At 39.3% G+C, this 23,665-nt stretch overlaps 2 protein-coding genes across 4 annotated transcripts; both read left to right on the top strand.

Moving 5' to 3' along the window:
• Nucleotides 1–1,441: 1,441 nt before the first annotated feature.
• On the top strand, nt 1,442–22,985 carry LOC120482828 (F-BAR and double SH3 domains protein 2). The gene is made up of 20 exons (XM_039677482.2): nt 1,442–1,661; nt 2,102–2,199; nt 2,319–2,364; nt 3,865–3,941; nt 4,024–4,168; nt 4,997–5,130; nt 5,310–5,364; nt 6,131–6,259; nt 7,096–7,218; nt 15,843–15,938; nt 16,812–16,928; nt 17,499–17,597; nt 18,354–18,506; nt 18,584–18,706; nt 19,612–19,695; nt 19,836–20,028; nt 20,129–20,352; nt 20,463–20,601; nt 21,642–21,709; nt 21,791–22,985. The coding sequence occupies exons 1-20, from the start codon at nt 1,641–1,643 to the stop codon at nt 21,872–21,874; spliced, it is 2,208 nt and encodes a 735-aa protein (XP_039533416.2). The 5' UTR covers nt 1,442–1,640; the 3' UTR covers nt 21,875–22,985.
• LOC148969362 (uncharacterized) lies at nt 7,264–14,689 on the top strand. 3 transcript variants are annotated; one of them, XR_016149654.1, is made up of 3 exons: nt 7,264–7,493; nt 7,946–14,102; nt 14,555–14,689. XR_016149654.1 is itself a non-coding variant. In XM_089126536.1 (2 exons), exon 2 carries the CDS (start codon nt 8,122–8,124, stop codon nt 13,801–13,803), a length of 5,682 nt encoding a protein of 1,893 aa, XP_088982662.1. In that variant the 5' UTR covers nt 7,264–7,493; nt 7,946–8,121; the 3' UTR covers nt 13,804–14,689. The 3 variants fall into 3 exon arrangements, 1 of the variants encoding a protein (XP_088982662.1); XR_016149655.1 differs by having other exon boundaries at nt 7,264–14,102; XM_089126536.1 differs by having other exon boundaries at nt 7,946–14,689.
• Nucleotides 22,986–23,665: the final 680 nt, after the last annotated feature.

Below are 23,665 nucleotides of genomic sequence, written 5' to 3'. Positions count from 1 at the left end.
TGGCTGTGGAATATTCTCTCCCTTTCCTTGTTACTCAATCTCTTCCTTATGTTTTTGTGTATTATATTAAGTCTTTATAGTTCTTCTGTTTGCAGTTTAGCGAATTCACACACAATTTTAAACCTGTTCACATTTAACGCAGACTATGCATACTCATCTTAATCTTACTTTTGGACTAACAGACTAACCTTAAACCTAAAATGTACCTTATTGTATTTTCAGATTTGATTTAATTTAGATTTTATTTACAGGCGCAGCAAATCATGTTCACTCACCTTAATCTCGCCTTTAGCTAAATTTAGCAAACATTGAGTAACTGTAGTATATCAAGCCAATTATCTAAACAACTGACCTAACAAATTCATCACTGAAGCTGTGAAAAAGACTTACAGTAGTCATCATTGCATGAGGGTGTCATTTTTTATAAATCATATATCTCTAAACACTCCCAGCCATGCTAATTTTACAGGCTTTTACAGTCAGACTGTAATGTTAGCATTAGATTTGCACATGTTAGCATTTTACACACCGATTGAACAGCTAGTAATTTTCTAGCAGTGTACTTTTAGAAATGTATTTATCGAAAATTATGCACGATCATTTACAGCTTATCTCAGTCGCGATTTTTCACATCACATTTACATTTGCATAATGCAGTTCTCAAAACAATTAGTACAAACTGAAAAACCTAATCGATAACCTGCTGCTTACTGTAAAATGCATATTCCTCAAAAGCAAGTATTCAATGAAGGTGTCAGTGTCATCAAGATGAAAAGTCCTGACACCATTGTTTATTATGATAGTCATATGGCTTTGTCATGTTTTCATTATATGACAGTTTGCTCTGTATATGTTTTCCAATGTAAAAACGTCAGATCTTGGTGACACCATTTTCACAGTCATTTGAAAACTACTGTAAAGTTTCACATTACTGTATTTAGTGAGGTAACTGAGTACAAGACTAACTGTTGTGCAAATGTAAATAGTGATGTGAGAAATGCGCCCAAAGCGACAGAAAAACTGTAGGCTAATTTTAAAATAAATCATTAAAAAAATTATAAATAATATTTACTAGAGTTATTTTGATAATAACAACTATATTAATAATATTGTTATTTATTTATTTATTAAACAAAAAAACACTAGTTTTTTAGGATATTGAATTTGAGTTTTACATACTCCCACCACTAGATGGCCTCATCTCACCAACAACATATGAAGCTGAAACTACATTAAGGTGCATTTTAGGTTTAAGGTTAGTCTGTTAGTCCAAAAGTAAGATTAAGATGAGTATGCATAGCCTGCATTAAATGTGAACATTCATAAACACAAAACAGCACATACACACATAAACATAATTGCCGTTTTACATGTTTTATTATTATGTCCGGTCACTGGAGGCCGCTGTTCTTCCCGCTGCTCCACTGACTGAAGTTCTCTCAGAGTTTACTTCATTTCTCAGCTGTGTTTTTATGTGAGCGGTTCAACGGAGGGGTCTAGAAGCATTTCACTGCTCTTTTTTTCTTTCTGTCTTACATTTAAATTGAATATTCGGCACTGCATTGCTCCGTCCAGCAGATGTGTTTGGTTTTCGAGGGTGAATTTCCAACAGTTTTATCCTTCTATATCCAGATCCAGACATGCAACCTCCTCCAAGAAAGGTGAGTCGAACTGTTCTTTAATTGATACGAGTTGTTGTTGTTGTCATGTCCGTATTAATGAACAAATTAGCAGATAGATAGATAGATAGATAGATAGATAGATAGATAGATAGATAGATAGATAGATAGATAGATAGATAGATAGATAGATAGATAGAGAGACAGAAGATAGATAGATAATAAATAGATAGACAGATTGATAGATAGACAGACAGACATAGATCGACAGATAATAAATAGATAGACAGACAGACAGATAGATTGATAGATAGATGATAGCCTGACAGATAGATAGATAGATAGACATATTTATAGTAGATTTACAGACAGACAGATGATAGATAGATAGATGATAGTCAGACAGACAGATAGATAGATACATAGATCAATAGATAGATAGAGTGTTGCTTCTCCAGAGGTTGTCATTGTGTGTGTTGCAGGTTAAAGTCACACAAGAGGTGAAACACACTCACACTGAGCAGCTGAACAGACTCCAGCTCAAACACCAGACCGACTTGGACTTCCTGGAGGATCTGAGGTGATTCACCTTTCATTAACCTTTTACATTGCTATGGATATGTCTATCAATCCATTTTCTGTCTATTTGTTGGTGGTATAGTGCTGAACTGTTTGACTGAGTGTGTGTGTCATCCTCAGGACTTACAGCCAGAAGAAAGCACTAATAGAGAAAGATTACTCACAGGTAAGTTGTGGCCACCATGTTCAATTATATGAGTTCATCATTTATATTACGTTTAGTTTTGATAATGTATGTTGATTTGTGTTGAGATTAAAAATATATATATATTATAAAATCTAATTCAGCTAAGTCTGTGTCTGCCTCTGATGTAAACTAGCACTGACGTTTTATGTGTGAATTTGTTTTTGTAGAGAAGCACATTTCGTGACTCAGTGGAAAAAACTGTGTTTGTTAACGATTTGCAGGTGCGCGTGTTTTTACCAGATGCGTTCTGGTTCGAATCTGCTCTTCTTGTCTTTCTGTTACATTGCTGAGAAGATCTACACAGATCAACTTTATCTCACTTTATGAGTATGATTTCATATATTTTGGATGTACATCAGGATGTCATTTTTCCCTTTTATTCCCTTAAACCACAAAATTTAAGTTAAAAAAAAGCTTTGACTTCCTATATACAAATTATACCACTTACAGTACAATTCACAAGTTTGGGGTTTGTAATATTTTAATAGTTTAATTCACCAAGGAAGTATTAAATTGATTGAACGTGACAATAAATACATGTATAAGATTTATTTTTTTTATATTTTATTTTTAATTTAATTTTCTATTTATCAAATAATCCTGAAAAAAATGTATCACTGTTTCCACAATAAATATTAAGCAGCACAACTGTTTTCAACATTGATAATAATAATAAATGTTTTTTGAGCATCAAATTATCATATTAGAATGATATCTAAAAGATTGTAGTAATAAACTGTAATACTATTTCACAGTTTTTACCTCATTTTTAGTCAGCATAAGTTGAGTTCTTTCAAAAACATGAAAATATTACCAACCCTAAACTTTTAAACTGTAGTGTATAGTGGATAAACAGATGATTATATTTACAGCGTGACATGTCGATCATTTTCATCATGATACTATAAGATCTGTGTGATCATTTGGTGAATGGGAGCGCAGCTGTCTGTCTGTCTGTGTGTGTGTGTGTGTGTGTGTGTGTGTGTGTGAGTGAGATTCTTTACTGTTGGTTCTGAAGCTTGTGCACCTGCAGGGCTGCTGCGTGCTGATTGGCTCATGAACACAGGAGTCTCTCTCTTCCTCAGGGTCTCTTCCTGACTGGACTGGCAGCTCACAGGATCAGGCTGGCAGTGCCAGCTTGTGGTCTGAGGGCCAGGAAGCGAATCCTCTGCGTTTTAAAGGAGTAGTTCACTTTAAAAAAGCTTTTGCTGATAATTTACTCACCCCCATGTCATCCAAGACATCCACGTCTTTCTTTCTTCAGTTCGAAAAGAAATTAAGGTTTTTGATGAAAACATTCCAGGACTTTCTCCATATAATGGACTTCAATGGGAACCAAACGGTTCAAGGTCCAAATGAGAGTTTCAGTGCAAACTAAGAACTTTCTTATTTTTTTTTCTTGTGTGTTACAGTGAAGCTGCCTTGAAAGAATCAATATTGCATGAAGTGCTATATAAATAAATGTTCCTTGACTTTTAGGCTCTGCAAAAGCTTGCCTCGCAGTACTTGAAGCGAGAGTGGATTGGAGCCCCATCAGAGGAGCTGAGAGACTCAGGGTAAAACGAGAGATCTTTCCAATCAGATTGCATTATCCGTCTGTCTTCATCATTAAACAGATGTCTGTGAACATGCGTACAGAAATGTTTGGGCCGTATGGAGGTCTTACTTGGAGGGTGTGGCGAAAGTGAGCCAGTCTCGTATCAACGGATGTGAGAACTATAGGAGCCAGATCTCAGATCCTGTGAAGACGTTCAGAGCGCAGAAGGACCTGCAGCTGAAGAGGGTAAATGCATTAAAGGAGTTGTTCACTTTAAAAAAGCTTTTGCTGATAATTTACTCACCCCCATGCCATCCAAGATGTCCATGTCTTTCTTTCTTCAGTCGAAAAGAAATTAAGGTTTTTGATGAAAACATTCCAGGGTTTTTCTCAATATATAATGGACTTCATTGGGGACCAAACGGTTCAAGGTCCAAAAGACAGTTTCAGTGCAAACTGCAAACTGTTCAAAGGGCTTTAAACTATTTCAGACGATGAATAAGGGTCTTATCAAGTGAAACGATCTGTCATTTAAAAAAAAACATAAGAAAGTTTAAGTTTTATAAGCTCAAATGCTCGTCTTGCTCTGTTCTGTGATGCGCGTTCGTGACTCTCCTGTTCATCAAAATGAACAAATCTTTTTTTTGCGTCATTTGGTTCAATCAATGAACAAAATGAACGAGTCGACTCGGGAAAAGATTTGTTCATTTTGATAAACAAGTTCGAACAGGAGAGTCACGAATGCGCATCACAGAACAGAGCAAGGCGAGCATTTGAGCTTATAAAACTTAAACTTTGTAATTTTTTTTAAAACAGCCGATCGTTTCGCTTGATCAGACCCTTATTTATCGTCTGGTGTCGTTTAAAGCCCTTTGAAGCTGCACTGAAACTCTCATTTGGACCTTAAATTGTTTGGTTCCCATTGAAGTCCATTATATGGAGAAAAATCCTGGAATGTTTTCAATTTCTTTTCACGTCATGGACATCAACAAAAGTTGTTTTAAAAGTGAACTACTCCTTTAACAGATACACTGCACTAAACTTTTGAAAGTGTTTATTCGTCTGTCCTCTCAGTGTTGCGAACATCTGGCGAGAGCTCAGGCCGATCTGCAGGTCACCATCAGAGATCTGGAAAAGAGCAGGAAGGCCTACCAGGAGGCGGAACAAACAGCGCAGACCGTGAGAGAGAAAGCTGATATGGAGGCCAAGTACGTTCGCTGACCTGTCACATGTGAAGGAAGAGACATCAGCTCTCTACAGAACCGGGCATAGGGTTATCGTGTGTTTCAGTTTTAAATGAAGATTCATCATTTTTGGCTGTTTTTCTCACCTTTGCTTCTTTTCCTCTGTTTTTTCCCCTTCTTCCTGTTGGCTCATGCAACACAAGGTCAAAGCTCAGCCTGTTTCAGTCTCGCTCCAGTTTGAAGAGGGCAAGTGTGAAGGTAATCTAGGGATTTGCAGTGTATCAGTAGTGGTCTATATTAGAGCCAGACCGATATATCGGCAGACCGATATTAGGCATTTTCCAAACTATCGGTATCGGCAGTTATAATGGCCGATAAATGAATATTTAAAAAATAAAATAATTACGGACAAAACATGCTTCAATCATCTCTCCTTGGCCTGTTATATTGAAAATGTATGTTTTACAATTTGCAGTATGACGTTATCTATTGCTAAATTATGGCTCATCATAGACTAGCTAACCTGACATTGTAATTATAAGGTAGCTTATAAGGCAATGTAGGGACTAATTATTATTTTATTTATCAGAACTTTTGATGTTCCTCTGTTCAGTTGTGACAATAAAAGAAACAAGTTTCTTTTAAAATGCTTTATCATATTATTTTAGTTAAGACTCATAAATAACTACAAATAACTATGTTAGGGAAATCTGTTTATGTTTTGTTGCGCGTTTCTGAAAAAAAAAAAAAAAAAAATATATATATAGATATATATATAAAAATATCGGCCGATATATCGGCATATCGGATTTTAAAACCCAAAAATATTTGTATCGGTTATCGGCCTTCAAAATCCTTTATCGGTCGGGCTCTAGTCTATATTGGTTATCTAATAGTGCATGCTCTTTTGTCCTATTTTTACATATGGATTACATTTACATCATAAGTTATGTTGTAAAATGTCCTAATAAATCATGGTGACTGAGAGTCAAGTGTACATAGGAACATTTCCTGTTGATTTCAGCTGAAAGCAAAGAAGAACGAATGGAAGAGCAAAGCCACGCAAGCAAGGAATGATTACTTGCTCACGCTGTCGGCCACTAACGCTCATCAGGACCGCTATTATGAGACAGATCTGATCAACTGCATCACGGTGAGGTTTTTGGCCTATTCATTTTTTATTTAGCATAATCTTTTGTGTGTTTTTCATTATGTATATATATATATACAGTGATGTGAATAAGTTTGGACACCCATGCTAAAGTTGCCTAAAAAGAGGAATAAAAAATCATCTTTTGGATATTGATCTTAATGCCTTAATTAGAAAAATGAGGAAAACTCCAACCTTTAAGGACACAAATTTTCTTTGTGAATGAATAATGTATCATAAATAAATAAATGTTTTTCCTTAAAATACAGGGTGCATACAGTAAGTCAGGACACCCCTATGTTAAATTCCCATAGAGTCAGGCAGATTTTTATTTTTAAAAGCCAGTTATTTCATGGATCCAGGATAATATGGATCCTGATAAAGTTCCCTTGGCCTTTGGGATTAAAATATCCCCACATCATCACACACCATTCACCACACCTAGGGATTGGCATGTTTTACTTCAGTTAGCCTAATAGCTGGTTTGATTTGCATTGAAAGATGACCTTATGGAAAGTACCCCATGCCAATCTCTAGGTGTGGTGGAAGGTGTGTGATGATGTGGGGATATTTTAATCCCAAAGCATGTAGAAGTCTGTAATTTTTATCATCACTCTTCAACTGTGAGTGACGCAATCTAAAACAAAAATCCAGAAAATCACATTGTATGATTTTTAAGTAATTCATTTGCATTGACAAGCATTTGATATAAGCAGACCTTAATATTTGGTTGAGAAACCAGGTTTTTCACACACACACACACGATATATATATATATATATATCAAAACCTAAAATTCAGCTGAAAGTAAAACTATTGTTCCTTGTGTCTGAGTCCAGGTTCTAGATGGCAGTTTCTGCGATCACGTACAGAGTTTTCTCATTTCACTGTGTCAGACGGAGCTTGAGACGTCTCAAAGCATTCAGGACACTTTCCAGTGCCTGCTGGAGACGTCCAGTGGGGTGAGTTACACACACACACACACACACATTTGAGTATATTGTAGAAAGTGCTCCCCTTTGGCACATGGACTCTCCCAGTCACCCCTGTCATTCAGTGAGAAATGGACTATTCCAAAACTTTCCACCGGAGTTCGCGAAGTGACGGTGAAGAGAGTTGACGGGTAATGAAGGGAAAAGTAGATCGGCTGAATAAGTGTATATAGTTTAGAGTGAGATACAGAGTATTAGCCAAATCGGAGGAGTTTTACTGATTGTGCGTGTGCGTGCATCACACTGTAAGTAATCAGATAATTGTTGAACATTCTCAGTAATCGCTAATTCGCCTGTATCTGTGTTTACATCTGTGGTTAAAGTTGTTTACTTAGTTATATTTCACTGCTGTGACATTATTAGCATCCATGTATATTGATGTCATTCTTATAATAGTTATATTGATTCCGTTATCTCGAATGCATGATTCTATCTCAAGTCGCGAACATGCGCTCTGTTGTTTACATCTCGGTTCGACCGCATGTGCAGCAGTAGTCATGCTCGCATGCACAGCTCGTGCACGGCTCGTGTACAGCATTAGCGCACACACATCTGTTCTCACCTTTTTAAGTATATTATCATAGAGATTATTGTTATTTCACCGCTATTCGTCAGTATTTTAACATATAAGTTCATTTATACTGGTTGTGTTTTATATACGTTTATACATATTTATATCTGTATTTTGTGTTCACAGAACCACACATCTATGCACATTTAATAAAACAACGATTTGGAATATATCCTGAGTGAGACATCATTGTTCTGACCGGACAAACTGTAGCCTTCAGCCAAACCTGAACTAGCAATTAGAGTGAATAGTCACAAGATTTTTCATGGTCCTTCGAGCCGGATAAGTGAATTGCTACAGAGATGTCTCAACCCGAGAGAGAAGTGCCTGTCGTGCGTCCACGAAGAAAGATCAACCCACCGACTCATTTAGTGGATTATGAGCTTGGTGCGCCATTGTCACATCGACAGCCATTCCCAGACTTTAGCCATAGCAGAGTCCCGTCACCAGCACAGACACGATCGACTTCTCCTGTCAGTCAAGAGTTAGATCATGAGGATTGGACACTGAGAGATGAATGGCAAAGTGAAAGATTCTATGGGCGAGGAGAAGAGGAAGTAGAGCTTACATCCATGCTGCAGGTGATGAAACGCGAGAATGCTGACTTGCGGCTACAAACCAGCCAGCTTCCAGAGATTATTTCAGCATTACAGGAGATGCGGCAACAGAATGCTTTGTTACATCACGAACTTCAGAGTCTTAAGGCAGAAAGGAGAGCCCCCTCAAGGCCAGTGACTTTGCCAGTGCTATCTCCAGGTCCCTTTTCTCCTGTGGTGAGCCCTGAGACTCCACAACGGTTCCGTCCTACTCCAGCCCCACGGACAAACCCCCCAACACCGCCTACGGCCACGAGGGAACGGTGCACAGCTACAATAGATGAACGCATTGGATTAGCTGAGAAGTTCAGAAACATGGACATTTCTTCCTCAATGCATGATAGAGTACCATCACAAATACGTTACAGTGACCCACCTCAACCCATGTACTCTCGTTCCTCCCAACACATTCCAGCTTATCAGTCAGAGTTCGACACCACAGCACATGACAGTATGCCTCCGCATTCAGGCCACAGACAAGAGTTTTATCAGCCTTCATCAATGCAAGAGAAAATGTACAGAGGCCCTGCTCCAACCATTCCCTTCCTAACATCCCCTGATCCTAGGGAGTTCTCTCGACTGAGAATAGCATTGGAGAACATTTTGCCTGAGGATGCAACCGAGCGATTCAAGTATCAGATCCTCACTGACCATCTTAAGTTGGAGGAAGCCCTACTTGTGGCAGACTCATACAGTAACTCAAACTTTCCTTTCACAAATACCATGAGAGCCCTCAATAAAATGTATGGCCAACCACATCAGCTAGCCTTACAACGCATTGCAGAACTGATGGATGGACCAAACATTCGAAGTGGAGATGTGAAAACTTTTCGCATGTTCGGACTCCAAGTGCGTTCCCTGGTCAGTATGTTGGAACAGCTGGGTCAGAAAGGCAATGTAGAGTTGGAGTGTGGATCCCACGTGTCGAGACTGATGAGCAAACTGCCACATGATCTCAGGTCCAGTTTCAAGAGGTACACACATCCTCTTCATGTCACTATCCCCACATTATTGGACTTTGCAGACTGGCTTGAGTACGAGCTACAAGTTCAGGATGACCAAACTGATTATACCAGCCAGCCTAGAGTTCCTACAGTGCCGAGGAGAGAGCTGAGGAGAGACTCTAGACAGCCCCGCAAACCCACTACTATCCTCTTTGGTACAGAGAAACCAAAGGCCAACCCAGCATCACCAGTTTATCCACCCAAACCAATTGCTGCTAAGAGAGAAGGGGTAAATGTTTACTGTCCATACTGCGACAACAACAGACATTTCCTGAGCGGCTGTGAGAACTTTAAGTTACTCAACAAAGAGCAGAAGGTGAATTGGATCAAAGGCCAGAATAGATGTTGGCGCTGTGGGCGTGGTCATCATGCTGCCAATTGTACACTGAAAGCCCTCTGTCCATCTTGTAACAGAAAGCACTTGCTGGCCTTACATGATGTAAATGACCAGAGCAGAGCCACAGAAGAATCAGTTCCAGCCAGTGCAGTCTTGTATTTAGATCGTCCAACCTGTGATAACAAAATTCTGCTGAAGGTGGCTAAAGTTCTACTCCAAAATGGCAACAAATCCATGGAGGCATATGCAATCCTCGATGATGGGTCAGAGCGGACCATCATCCTGCATGAAGCTGCGCAGAAGTTGAATCTGAAGGGTCAGCCAGAGGACTTAGTTCTCCGTACAGTCAGGCAAGATACACAGACTCTTCACGGGGCGGCTGTGACCTTCACTGTGTCTTCAGTGGCTAACCCTCGGAAGGCTTTCATGATACGTAGCGCATTCACAGCCAAGAGCTTGGATTTAGCAGAGCACACTCATCCCATCAAGGTACTCCAGAAGAAGTACAAGCATCTTGCAGGCCTTCCACTACAGCACCTTCACAAAGTGAAACCAGTAGTTCTCATTGGTTCTGACTGCCCTCACCTCATCACACCCATAGAACCAGTCAGACTGGGTCCACCTGGTGGCCCTGCGGCTGTGAGAACACGCCTAGGATGGACACTACAAGGCCCAGCGCAAGAACTAACCAGCAGACTTTCCCCCCAGCAATGTCTTTTCACCAGCTTACGGCCCACTAATGACATTTATGCAAATGTGGAGAAACTGTGGAAAATGGACATTCTTCCGTATCAAAACGAGAAGGTACTGACAAGGTCTCGACAAGACAAAGAGTCCATTCAACTTCTCCAGGACAAAATCGTGAGAGTAGAGGTTGACAGAATCCAGCGCTACGCGACCCCTCTTTTACGTGCCAAACATATGCCATGTCTACATGCTCCCAAAGAAGCTGTCCTGCCACAATTAAGGGGAATAGAGAATCGACTGAACAAGAATCCTGATCAAGCGGCAGCCTACCAAGAGGAGATGGTCAGGTTACAGCAAGCTGGGTACATCACGAAACTCACTCCTGAGCAGGTGGACTGTTCCAAAGAGAGCTGGTACATTCCACATCATTTGGTGGAGCATAATGGAAAGAAAAGGGTTGTCTTCAACTGTTCGTCTGCTTACCAAGGACACAACCTGAACGAGTATTTGCTCCCTGGCCCACCACTCAGCCCTTCTCTCCTGTCAGTTCTTCTGCGATTCAGAGAACATTCCATCGCCATTAGTAGTGACATTCGTGGGATGTTCCACCAGGTACGCCTTTTGCCTGAGGACAAACCACTACTTAGATTCATTTGGAGAAATCTTCAGAGAGACAAGGTACCAGACGTGTATGAATGGCAAGTACTTCCATTCGGAACAACGTGCAGTCCTTGCTGCGCAACATATGCGTTACAAAAGCACGTCCTGGATCACAGTGAGTCTGAAGATACACAGTTCTCAGTAGAGAAATCTTTCTATGTTGACAACTGCCTTCAGAGCTTCACCTCCTCTGAGACAGCTAAAGGTCTGGTAGACAAACTACGCAGTCTCTTAAGTTCCGGGGGCTTTGATCTAAGACAGTGGGCTAGCAATGATCCATCGGTCATCAGTCACCTGCCAGTTGATGCTCGATCTCAAAGCAGCATTCAGTGGCTCAGCGAGGGTCACCAAGATGCACAAGAGTCAACTCTTGGGTTACACTGGAATTGCTCATCAGACACTCTCTCTTATAAGCAGCGGCGGACAGACCACCCACTTCCAACTATGCGGAGCATATATCACATCCTTGCTAGTCAGTATGACCCCATAGGCTATATTGTGCCATTCACAACACGTGCCAAGGTGATCGTACAGAAGTTATGGGACAAGAAAAGAGAGTGGGATGATCCCCGTCTGCCTGAGAATCTGTTGAACTTGTGGAAAGCATGGGAAAGTGAACTGGATGGTTTACAGCACATTGTTTTGCCGAGGGCTTACTGCAGTAAAGAACTGGATCAACCTACCAGCATGAGGCAGATTCACATTTTCTGTGACGCTTCAGAGCAAGCCTACGGTTCCGTGGCCTACTTGCGAACTGAAAACCTGGAAGGTAGAGTGGAAGTAGCCTTTGTAACCAGTAGATCTCGGGTAGCCCCTAAAAAGCAGCAAACTATTCCAAGGTTGGAGTTATGCGCAGCACTCACCGGTGCACAACTCGCAAAAGTTCTGAGGACAGAGTTAACTTTGCCCATCCACAGTGTTACACTGTGGTCTGACTCCACAACTGTCCTTACCTGGTTGCTGTCACACTCATGTCGTTTTAAAGTGTTCGTAGGCACCAGAGTGGCAGAAATCCAAGAACTCACGGAGTCTGATAACTGGAGATACGTGCCATCAAAGGAGAACCCTGCCGATGACATCACAAAGGGAAAACTGCTGTGTGACATAGGCCAGGAAAGCAGATGGAATAAGGGGCCAACATTCCTCAGACAGACAATTGAACATTGGCCGGAGATGCCACCATTTACAACCACTGATCAGGATAGTGAATTGAGAAAGCCAATCTTCATTGGCCTATCAACCACCACTCCACCTACTCCCGATCCACAGAAATACCATACACTTCCAGAGTTACTGAAGGCTTACATTCAGTATGCCAACGGGGCGGCCACCGATATCCCAACAGCAGATGACTACAAAGAGGCAGAACTTGCAATACTCCAGCAGAGCCAAACTGACTCATTTCCAGACGAACTGTCCTTCCTCAGGGCAGGTAAATCCTTGCCAAAAAATAGTCGATTGCTGTGCCTAGCCCCGGAATTTGATGAGGACACTAAACTCATACGCGTTGGTGGTCGTCTGCGTCAGATCAGCCAGTTAGAGGAAGATACAATACATCCTATTGTCCTCGACTCATCTCACCCAACTACCAAACTAGTAATCAAGGACTATGATGATCGGCTACATCACCCAGGACCAGATAGGGTGTTTGCTGAACTTCGGAGGAAATACTGGGTGATACGGGGACGGGCTGCAGTCAGAAACCATCAGCGACAATGTCCAGAGTGTCAGAGATGGAGAAGACAACCACATCCACCAAAAATGGCAGACCTCCCACCTGCGAGATTGAGGATCCATCAACCTGTCTTCTATTCAACAGGTGTGGACTGCTTTGGACCTTACACTATAAAGGTGGGACGCAGGAATGAAAAAAGATGGGGAATCATCTTCAAATGCATGACTTCCCGTGCAGTTCACATAGACATACTCACCAGCATTGACACAGATTCCTTCTTGATGGCTTTAAGGCGATTCATCTCCAGGCGTGGTAAACCTTTCGAGCTCCTGTCCGACCAAGGTACCAACTTTAAAGGAGGAGAAAGGGAACTGAAAGAGTCATTCATTGCCCTTCATCCTGAGCTTCAAGCCCAACTCGCTAGCCAACAAATAAGATTCATCTTCAATCCACCCAGTTCACCCCATTTCGGTGGATGTTGGGAGAGAGAAATTCGTTCTTTGAAGGCTGCACTTAATGTCACCATTGGCAGCCAGACGGTCACAGAAGAAGTGCTGAGAACTGTCTTCATAGAAATAGAAGGAATCCTCAACTCCAAACCCATTGGCTACACTTCTTCAGACATCGCGGATCCAGATCCAGTAACCCCAAACATCTTGTTGATGGGGCGGCGAGATGCCTCATTACCGCAAGTGGTATACCAAGACTCTGAACTCCTGAGCCGTAAGAGATGGAGACATAGCCAGCTCTTGGCTGACCACTTTTGGAGGCACTTTATTCGACACTACCTACCCAACCTCCAAATCAGACAGAAATGGAAAACTGAAGAAACGGATCTGCAGGTCGGTGACACAGTCATGATAGTGGACCAACAACTGCCCCGCGCTCTTTGGCCTGTAGGGAAAATTGTTCAGGTCTTTCCTGGGTTGGACAAGAGAGTCAGATCTGTGGAAATACAGGTTAACGGCAAGACTTACACCCGACCTGTAGCCAAAATTATTTGTCTGCCCTCTCTACCTGACTAGCCTTGAACTTAATGTAGCAGTCACTTAAAGTTGACAAATTCACACTGTGAATTTGGGGGCGGCTGTAGAAAGTGCTCCCCTTTGGCACATGGACTCTCCCAGTCACCCCTGTCATTCAGTGAGAAATGGACTATTCCAAAACTTTCCACCGGAGTTCGCGAAGTGACGGTGAAGAGAGTTGACGGGTAATGAAGGGAAAAGTAGATCGGCTGAATAAGTGTATATAGTTTAGAGTGAGATACAGAGTATTAGCCAAATCGGAGGAGTTTTACTGATTGTGCGTGTGCGTGCATCACACTGTAAGTAATCAGATAATTGTTGAACATTCTCAGTAATCGCTAATTCGCCTGTATCTGTGTTTACATCTGTGGTTAAAGTTGTTTACTTAGTTATATTTCACTGCTGTGACATTATTAGCATCCATGTATATTGATGTCATTCTTATAATAGTTATATTGATTCCGTTATCTCGAATGCATGATTCTATCTCAAGTCGCGAACATGCGCTCTGTTGTTTACATCTCGGTTCGACCGCATGTGCAGCAGTAGTCATGCTCGCATGCACAGCTCGTGCACGGCTCGTGTACAGCATTAGCGCACACACATCTGTTCTCACCTTTTTAAGTATATTATCATAGAGATTATTGTTATTTCACCGCTATTCGTCAGTATTTTAACATATAAGTTCATTTATACTGGTTGTGTTTTATATACGTTTATACATATTTATATCTGTATTTTGTGTTCACAGAACCACACATCTATGCACATTTAATAAAACAACGATTTGGAATATATCCTGAGTGAGACATCATTGTTCTGACCGGACAAACTGTAGCCTTCAGCCAAACCTGAACTAGCAATTAGAGTGAATAGTCACAAGATTTTTCATATATACTGGTACTGAAAAGCACACATGAAGCACAGTGGCCGAATGTAGAGTAGGTAATATGATCTTCCTCTGGAGGGTTATTGGATCAAATCCCAGCTCGAGCATTTAAAGCTGACCTTAAAGAGGAAAATACACCTGCTTTACTGAGTTTGCAGTGGTTAATGAGATCTTTATGTTCAGAAGCGGACAGAGTACACAGCTTCATTACCTGAGTAAAAGTACAGATACCCCTAGTACAAGTAAAAGTACTACAGTCAGATAAGTAGTACTTGTTTTTAAAAGTACTTGAGTATCAAGAGTACTGCATTACAACTGCCACAGTCCTTACATTTATGGACAAAAAACGTCCTACATGGAGTTATGAAAAATGTTAATACGTTAGAGAATGTAAAAGGAATTGAAAGGAAAATCAAGTCATTTTTATCTTTTTACCATCTTGCTTTATTTAACATTTAAGAAAATTCTGAAAATTGAAATTGTGTGGCGACATTCCCGGGATGGACCGGCTGCGTCTTCATCCATTGATTCGTCCATGGTTTCATCTCTTATCTTAGATTTTTATTTTTTCCTTTTTTTTCCCTTTTTTTTGATGTAGTTATGGGTACTCACGGTTATGGATAGAAATGTAAAGAGTACAATATTTCCCCCTCAAATGTACTTGATTAAAGTCATGAGTACTCCCCAAAAATGATACTTGAGTAAAGTACAGATCCCTCCAAATTGTCCTTAAGTACAGTACTCAAGTAAATGTACTCCGATACTGTCCGGCTCTGGTTATGTTAGAATGAAATGCCTTTTTTTTTAAAGATATATATTGAGATTAGAAATACAGAATGATTGTTAATTATTATAAATGTGTAATTTGGATAAAATCAGTTCATTTTCAACAGTGTGACTGCCTTCGGTATGTGTCATTAGGTCTTTTGTGGTCTTGTGTTGTTGTAATTCGATGATTCTCACAGTGTTTCCATTCAGTTTTGAGAGTCAGGTTTAATGTCTCTAGCTAGCATCAGGTTACAGCAACACACACACACTGATCATGAATTACCTGTTCTGGTCTGTTGTTCCTCCTCTGTCAACAGTGATATTCTTATTAATGTGACATTTTGACTTTAGTGTACATTAGTTTAATTGTCCCTGTGTGTAGGTGACACAGGATATCCACCAACAGATTTTCATTCAGGACAACCTAGTGTTTCAAAAAGCCGCCCCCTTCCAGTACCAGCCCTGTGAAAATGATTCGGTAAGTTGCATTCAACTAAATAATAGGCGAAAGATATGTTTATATCTGACACTCACTTAAAGTTAATAGCTAAAAACACTTATAATTTAATAACACTGTTCAAAATAATGATATCCATTTCATTTGTAATATTGTACATTACAAAGAGGAGAAGTGCTGTAATGAGGCCGAATGTGTTCCACCAATGAGTGCGCAGCTGTTTTTCAGATGTGCAACAGCGCCCCCTGCTGCCCGCCCGCACGTCATCTCGCCCCTCACCACCACAGCATAGTGGTCCGTTTGTTCGCTAACCCTCTTTTTGTTTGCAAGTCGAACAAGCATTAGTCTGTTCCTAAAGAAAACATTAGAGATGCAGCCCTGAGCGCTGGTGGGGCGGAAAGATCAGGGAAAGCTGGGCGTCAGTGAGGGCAGGAAGGAGCGAGGTCTGTGAAAAGAGGGCATTGAGAAGTGAACCTGCCCTACCTCTTGCACCCTTAACAAACACCCCCCATTCCCCTGTTCCTAATATTAAAAAAAAATAAATGAAAAAGAAAAAGTACAAATGCATTTATTTTATTTACATAAAAAATAATGGGAATTATTTAGAAATTATTTTATTTATTTATAAATATGAGCATTTGCATGCTGATCCACGATTGCATGCTTTTTGTGAGGATTTTGTCGTGATATTTCGTTTCTGGTGAACAGGATCATTCTTCAAGAGCTTGAACATTTAGTCTGTCAATATTTACACAGTCTCGCTTAGGAAATATTTGTTCATCTGATTTTGGAGATTGATGTTGTTCCAAGTTATGCTGTGATTTAAGTGTACACGCGTGCACTGAGACGTTATCAAGGTTTCATGTGCAGAAAACACTCTCTTTCTCTCTTCAGGTCAGGGAACTGTTGAAGGAGAGTGGCACGGCTGAAGAACACAGTCTGAATAAGGAAGCACGGAAATGGGCCACACGTGTGGCCAGAGAACACAAGAACATCATTCTCACGCAGCGGGTGAGGGGTCACTGAAACAATAGGATTTTGATTTATTTATTTTGTATTTGTCTATTTATGTATTTATTTCTACAATTTATGTATACTTGTTTCATTTATATATTTAGGGTTGCACTAAAAAGTGTCAGATATTAAAATAAATATAAAACATTATTAATATATTTTATGAAAATAAATTAATAAAGTAAATTATTCGATCATCTAAATGGCCAATTTTAAAATAAATACAAATGAGTAAATTTTTTTTAATTAAAATTAATATAATTATTTATGCTAAAATCTGTCTAAATTTTGTCTAAATAAAAATAAAACAGTAACCAAACGTACTAAAAATAAATAAAAAAAATATTAAGTATATTTAGTCTAAATAAGTCAAAAATAACAACAATGTTCAATCAAATATTCTAAAATAATAATATATAAAAATGTTTTGTATAAATAAAAACAATAAAAACTAAATAATTAAATTTTCTTTCAATAAATGTAAAATAAAAACAATACCAATTGTGCTGCAAGTGAATTTAGGCATTACAACATTGCAACAATGTACAGTAAGATTTTTTTCATTAGACACTGTCGGAGTATGAAGAGTCACACCAACAGGACCAGAATAACAACGAGCTGGAACTGAAAATGGACGATGCAAGAGAATGCATTCGGAAATCAGAGGTGAAGAGTTGGTTTGCTTGTGTTTGTTCAGTATAACTCCAGATCATCAGTATGGAAGCTTGTTTCCGCCACAGAATGAAAAATAAAAAAGGTAATTGCGACTTTTTATCTCACAATTCTGACTTTTTTTCTCTCACAATTGCGAGGTTACATTTCGCAAAAGTTTACTTCTCAGAATTGCAAGACATAAAGTCAGAATTGTGTGATATAAAGTCACATTTGCATGTAATAAAGTCAGAATTGCGAGAAATAGTTGCAATTGCATGTTATACAGTAAAGTCAGAATTGTGAGATATAAACTATTTTTTCCCCTTAGAATTGGCCTGATAACTGGCAATTGTGAGTTTATATCACAATTCTGAGAAAAGATGTCAGAATTTCGAGATATAAACTTACAATTATGTGTCATAAAGTCAGAATTGCGAGATGTAAAGTCGCAATTGTGAAAAAAAAGAAAAAAATGAAAAATAATATAATTCAATAATTCTGTCGTTTTTCTCAGAATTGCGACTTTATTTCTCATTATTGCGACTTTATATCTCGCAGTTGCGACTTAGTCGAGACGAGAGGTTATTGAGACGTTGAAAATATTGGCACACTGGTTGCTACTGTTATTTTGGTTATTAAAAGAAGCTGCACATTTGGTCAATGGTATGAAACAGTACCATTTATTGTAGCAAGAGTTGTAATAGTTGAGCATAAGTAATATGTAATAGAACAGGAAGTGGGTAGATAATGAGTCCACTCTTCCTGTAGACGGTGAAACTGAAGGCAGAGGTGCGTCTGAACCTCCTCAGAGACGTGGGTGTAGCTGTAGACGTCTGGCTGAAGAGTGCCATGAACCAAGTGTCGGAGGAGCTGGAGAACGAGAGATGGGCGGCCCTCAATGCCCACGATGCTTCATTCTCTGTAAGTCTCATTCGCTCGCAGTTAAAGCCCGATTCACGTAGACCCTAATAATCATGCTTTACAACATATGTCTTCAGCACTCTGCAGATTTGGACAGAGAGGATGATGAGGACACAGAGACGTTGGACGACAGCAGTTCCAGTCCCTCCAGCACTCACAGGAACTATCCTCTCACCTGCTCTGTGCTGTACTCGTATCAGGTACACACCTCGTCTGGCGCGAGCCTGGCATTCCCCAGGATTTCAGGGTTATGTTCATGCATTTGTGATAGAGCCAGACCGATATATCGGCAGACCGATATTAGGCATTTTCCAAACAATCGGTATCTGCAGTTATAATGGCCGATAAATCAATATTTCACAAATAAAATAAAAACGGACGAAACACGCTTGAACCATCTCATGAGTGTTGGAGTTGTATAGTTTGTCCACCAGAGGGCACTCTACACTCGTTGAGTTGGTCATGAGACATACATTGCTTGAATAACAATTAAAAGATCATCCCCATCAGTTCTCTTAACTCAAATAAGCATGACAACATTTGTGACTATCATGTCCAGTTTTGCTGCAGTTAAATAAGCCGAGAGGTGAAGCGAAATTAGCTAGTAATAGTTACGTTACGTTACGTTGTTACAGTGTAGTTGACTGACTGTCCTTTTAACTTTTGACAATGTGACTGAAGTATTTCTGACAGTTATAGCAATGAGACGTATCATCTCTCCTTGGTCTGTTATATTGAAAATGTATGTTTTACAATTTGCAGTATGACGTTATCCATTGCTAAATTATGGCTCATCATAGACTAGCTAACCACAAAGCTAGCTAACGCCACTATCATCAGTCTGTTCTGTTGTGACAATAAAAGAAACAAGTTTCTTTTTAAAATGCATTATCATATTATTTTAGTTAAAACTCATAAATAACTACAAATAACTAATGTTAGGGAAATCGGTTCATGTTCTGTTGCGCGTTTCTGAAGTAAAAAAATAAATAAATAAATATCGGCCGATATATCTGAATATCGTATTTTAAAACCAAAAAATAATTGTATCGGTATCGGCCTGGCTCTAATTTGTGATGTCATTTCCTGTGCTTTTCTTCCACAGGCATGCCAGCCTGATGAGCTCACCATCCAGGAACAAGAAATACTGGAGCTTATTGATGATGGAGACATGGAGGACTGGGTCAAGGTACACACACACTCAACAACATCAGTATTGCCTTGCCCTTCCTTAGAATATAAAGGCATATATTTTTATTATTAATTATATATTGTTATATATCGAGGGCTTGGAGCCAGAGTAAGTGGCATCATTTTTTTTTTTTTTAGGCAAGGAACCAAACAGGACTGGTGGGATACGTGCCGGAGAAATACCTGCAGCTTCCGACCTCCAACTCTCTCCTGAGCATGATCCAGTCTCTCTCCAGCATTGACGCCCAATCACACACCTCCAGCACTTCTGCAGAGCAAGAGCCAGAAATCGAGACACTCACCCAGAGCAGCCCCAACAGTCCCGCCAGCGGTAGCATTATATCTGCCATAATACAAGTAAAGTATTAATATTAAACCTTTACTTGCTAGTAGACCATTTCAACAAACATTTTCTGCCCTCTTTTGCACAGCCGTAAATCTAGCCAGGGCTCTGTATGCCTATGAGGCTCAGACTGAGGACGAGTTGTCCTTCCCCGAGGGAGCTGTTATTTGCATTCTCAGCAAACACAACCAGGAAGATGATGGGTTCTGGGAGGGCGAGTTCAACGGCGCAGTGGGCGTCTTTCCCGCAGTGTTAGTGGAGGATCTATGCGGACCCGAGGGTGCACAAACACACAAGAGCATGAACGTCCAGGTTTATACAAATGCTACTGGGAAACACAGGCCTCATTGAAATAGTTTCTGTTCATGTTCATAGTAAGCCCATGTTGAATTTGTTTTGTAATAGCTGTTTCTCACCACCAGGTGTCTCTGTCAGTTCTGGATCAACCGGCTGCGTCTTCATCCTGTAGCAGTCCAGAGTCCATCTCACTTCCATCTTTGACCGGCACACTCCCTTTAAATGGCTGTCAAACCCCAGAACCCCCCAAAATCTCCAGCCACAGTAAGACACAAAGCACCCCGGCAGACCCTAAAGCCTTATAGCAAACACACGACTGTTAACCGTTTTAGTGACGTTCAATCTCACAACCGGATTGTTTGTCTCAAAAATGTTGAACAAAAAATACATTCTTTTATTTTATTATATTTGCGACTGACATACGCATTTATATATATATATATATATATATATATATATATATATATATATATATATATATATATATATATATATTTATAATAGTTTTTTTTATAGAAAAACAAAAAAATATATATCACTGAATGAATTTTTTTAAGTAGGCCTACCAGTGTTATTTTAGTATTATTTATATAATATTATAGTATAATATTATATAAATACTATTATTAATACATTTATATTTTAGTATCTTTTCTTATATTATTAATATATTGTTTAATTTTTAATTTTAGTAATTTATGTGCTTTTGTTTTTCTTTTGTTTGTTTTGGTTATTTTAGTGGTCAATCTTTTATTTAGTTCAGTTAGCTGCCAAGGTCACATTTTTAATTTTTAATTAGATAATTAAAAATGTGTTTTTCTTCTAATATTTATGTTTTAATTAAAAAAAAAAGTTATGATAAAATGATTTCTAAAAAGTTTGTTTTAGTTAACAGTAGCAAAACTGAGGCCCAGGATTATTATTATTATACTAAAATCATTAAACAAAATAGTTTCTTGAAATAAAATAAACATTAACTGATGTAAAGTAAAATATAAAAGCTTAAACTTACTTTATTTCAGCTAGTTACTAAAGCAATGTTCATTATAGTTTAATTTGATGTACTAAAGTAACTAAAACTGAAATAAAATTCAATAATTACAGATATTTAAAAACAAACACTCATTTACACACTCGATTACTAAACCTTTTACTAAAATTTAAAAAGGGAAAACTAAAATAAAATATTCATAAAAACTACAACAGTATCTCAGTGATACTAAAACAAGACTGCTGAGGCCATTGTTCTGTTGGCTTTTGGGAAATATCCGAATCCCAGTCGTCTGTGTGTGTCTCCTCCACAGGCCACGCCCACACCCCGTCACCCAGATCCCCAGGAGAGGGCGGGCCCGGCACCGGCACCCTGAGACCTGTGAGATCTGCACCCCTAAAGCCACACGCCAGTGACGGGCGAGTGTGTGTGAAATCTGACGGGTATTTTTGTGATCTGCAGGTACGAGCTGCTCCTCCTCCGCCCAAGCAGCAGGCCCAGGGTCAGGTGCAGAAGAGAGAAGAGGTAGAGATCACACTGGTGTGAGCACATTTTACAAGATCGACGTTACCATGCTTGAATGCACCATGTGACGTTGATCCCGTGCAGGGTGGACATTCAGGAACTGTTAAATGAAGATATGGAAGCACAAGCTGACCATTTTTTAACGTGGTCCGTCAGTTTTTTAGGGCAATTTCAAACACGCAGGGCTTTACTAGAGCTACAAAGAGACTTTAAAGGGAAAAGTGGCAATTATAGTGTTGAATTTATGTGTATGATTCTGTCCATAAACATATTTAGGGCTAAATACTTTTAGGGGCATATTACAGTTTTAGCTTCAACTTTGTCAGTATTTTACTTGTCTGGTCTGTCAGCCATTGTTTGAATGAATATTGAGATATTTTTAGCTATTGTAAATTCCAGGAAGCTAAACAACCTGAGCACTTTAGGGGTAGTTTATAATGCATTGCAGTATTTTGTTTTATTTTTGTTGTCATTGTCTTTCTTTATAAGAGACATGTGGAGATGCCGTGAGACTTATGCATTTTAGTTTTGGTGCGTTCAAGTTAAAAGAGAGAGTTCACCCAAAAATTAAACTTTTGGCGTCATTTATTAAGCTTCTTCCAAACCTGTTTGACGATTTCTTCTGTGGAATTTTAAAAGGGGAAACAAATAGTAATGCATCGACATTTTATAAACATTTTGTAATGTGTAAATGATGTAAACAGACTTTTTTTCTGCGCCAGACTCTTCATTAAGTACAATCTCAACCCTGTTTTCATTACTAAATGATTCAGTGTTTTGAATGAATCGAGTCAAAGATTCAAAGACCCATTCATAAAAAAATCATCTTGAATGAACCAGTCGTTTGAATGAATCGTTTAAATGAATGACTCATTGACTAGGTCGCCTGCCGCCACCTACTGGTGGTTTAAGTGTGATGTTTACAAGTCTCATTCTTTCCAACACTTCTTATTTGTATATTCAAAAATATGTAAAACAATCTAATAACTTTATTTAATGTAGCTGTATTTTTTCAGTGTAAAGTATTTAATTTGATCAGCCCTATAGTGTCTTATTAATTACATTTATTGATCAAATTTAGGAATTTGAAATGTAAGATGAAGCATACATTTAATAAAATTAGGGAGGGAAATGCCCTTTAAAGGTGCAGATAGGACAAAATGCAGATTTAAATATACATAAAAGCTGACTTAACACTAATGAGAACATTGCTTCAGAATAAATAATATTTTCAAGCCATTTTTTCCCCCCCACACAAGCAACTTTTTTACCTGGACAAGTGAATGACAATTGCATTCTCGCTGCATCTAAATGCCGCCATTCTGTTCTGATGCAGATTCTGTTTTCTCTTCTAAAATGTAAGAATTTGACATGAAAGATGACAGCCTATGGTGAGGTGGAAATTGCCTTAAAGTAAAAAAATGCAATGAGAATCCATTTAAAGGGTCATTCCACCTCTGGAAAGATGAATGTGTATTTAAAATGGGTCATTTATGTAGAAGAAATGTGAAATTATTTTTGAATTTGGAGCTTTCTAGACTGAGAAAAGCCAGAAAATGTATTTTTGGCTTATGTGGATGAAAGACAACAACTCCCAGAATGCACTTGCTTCGCTGCCCTAGGAGGCCACGCCTACCGGTAACAGAGCGCAGTCGTTAAACAACAAGTCTAGGCTACTAGTGATGAGTCTCCCACGAAAATGTGTTTGAGATCACCCAAAATGCCTGGGATTGGGCTTTTGCGTTCTACAGTCGCCGTTCATTATGTTTCCTGTGGCGAGCGGGACGAGTGAGGGCCGCGGGAGAAAGGGCG

Source organism: Pimephales promelas, chromosome 23 (genome assembly GCF_988280905.1).
Source record: "Pimephales promelas chromosome 23, fPimPro1.hap1.1, whole genome shotgun sequence".
Taxonomy (NCBI): Eukaryota; Metazoa; Chordata; class Actinopteri; order Cypriniformes; family Leuciscidae; genus Pimephales; species Pimephales promelas.
This window is presented reverse-complemented; position numbering and strand designations above follow the sequence as displayed.

Excerpts from the sequence above, each read along its gene's own strand:
- LOC120482828 (XM_039677482.2), top strand. The coding sequence starts at position 1,641 with ATGCAACCTCCTCCAAGAAAG. Across the intron at positions 2,365-3,864 it reads TAGAGAAAGATTACTCACAG|GCTCTGCAAAAGCTTGCCTC; the intron begins GTAAGTTGTGGC and ends CTTGACTTTTAG. Across the intron at positions 18,507-18,583 it reads CCCACGATGCTTCATTCTCT|CACTCTGCAGATTTGGACAG; the intron begins GTAAGTCTCATT and ends ATATGTCTTCAG.
- LOC148969362 (XM_089126536.1), top strand. The coding sequence starts at position 8,122 with ATGTCTCAACCCGAGAGAGAAGTGCCTGTCGTGCGTCCACGAAGAAAG.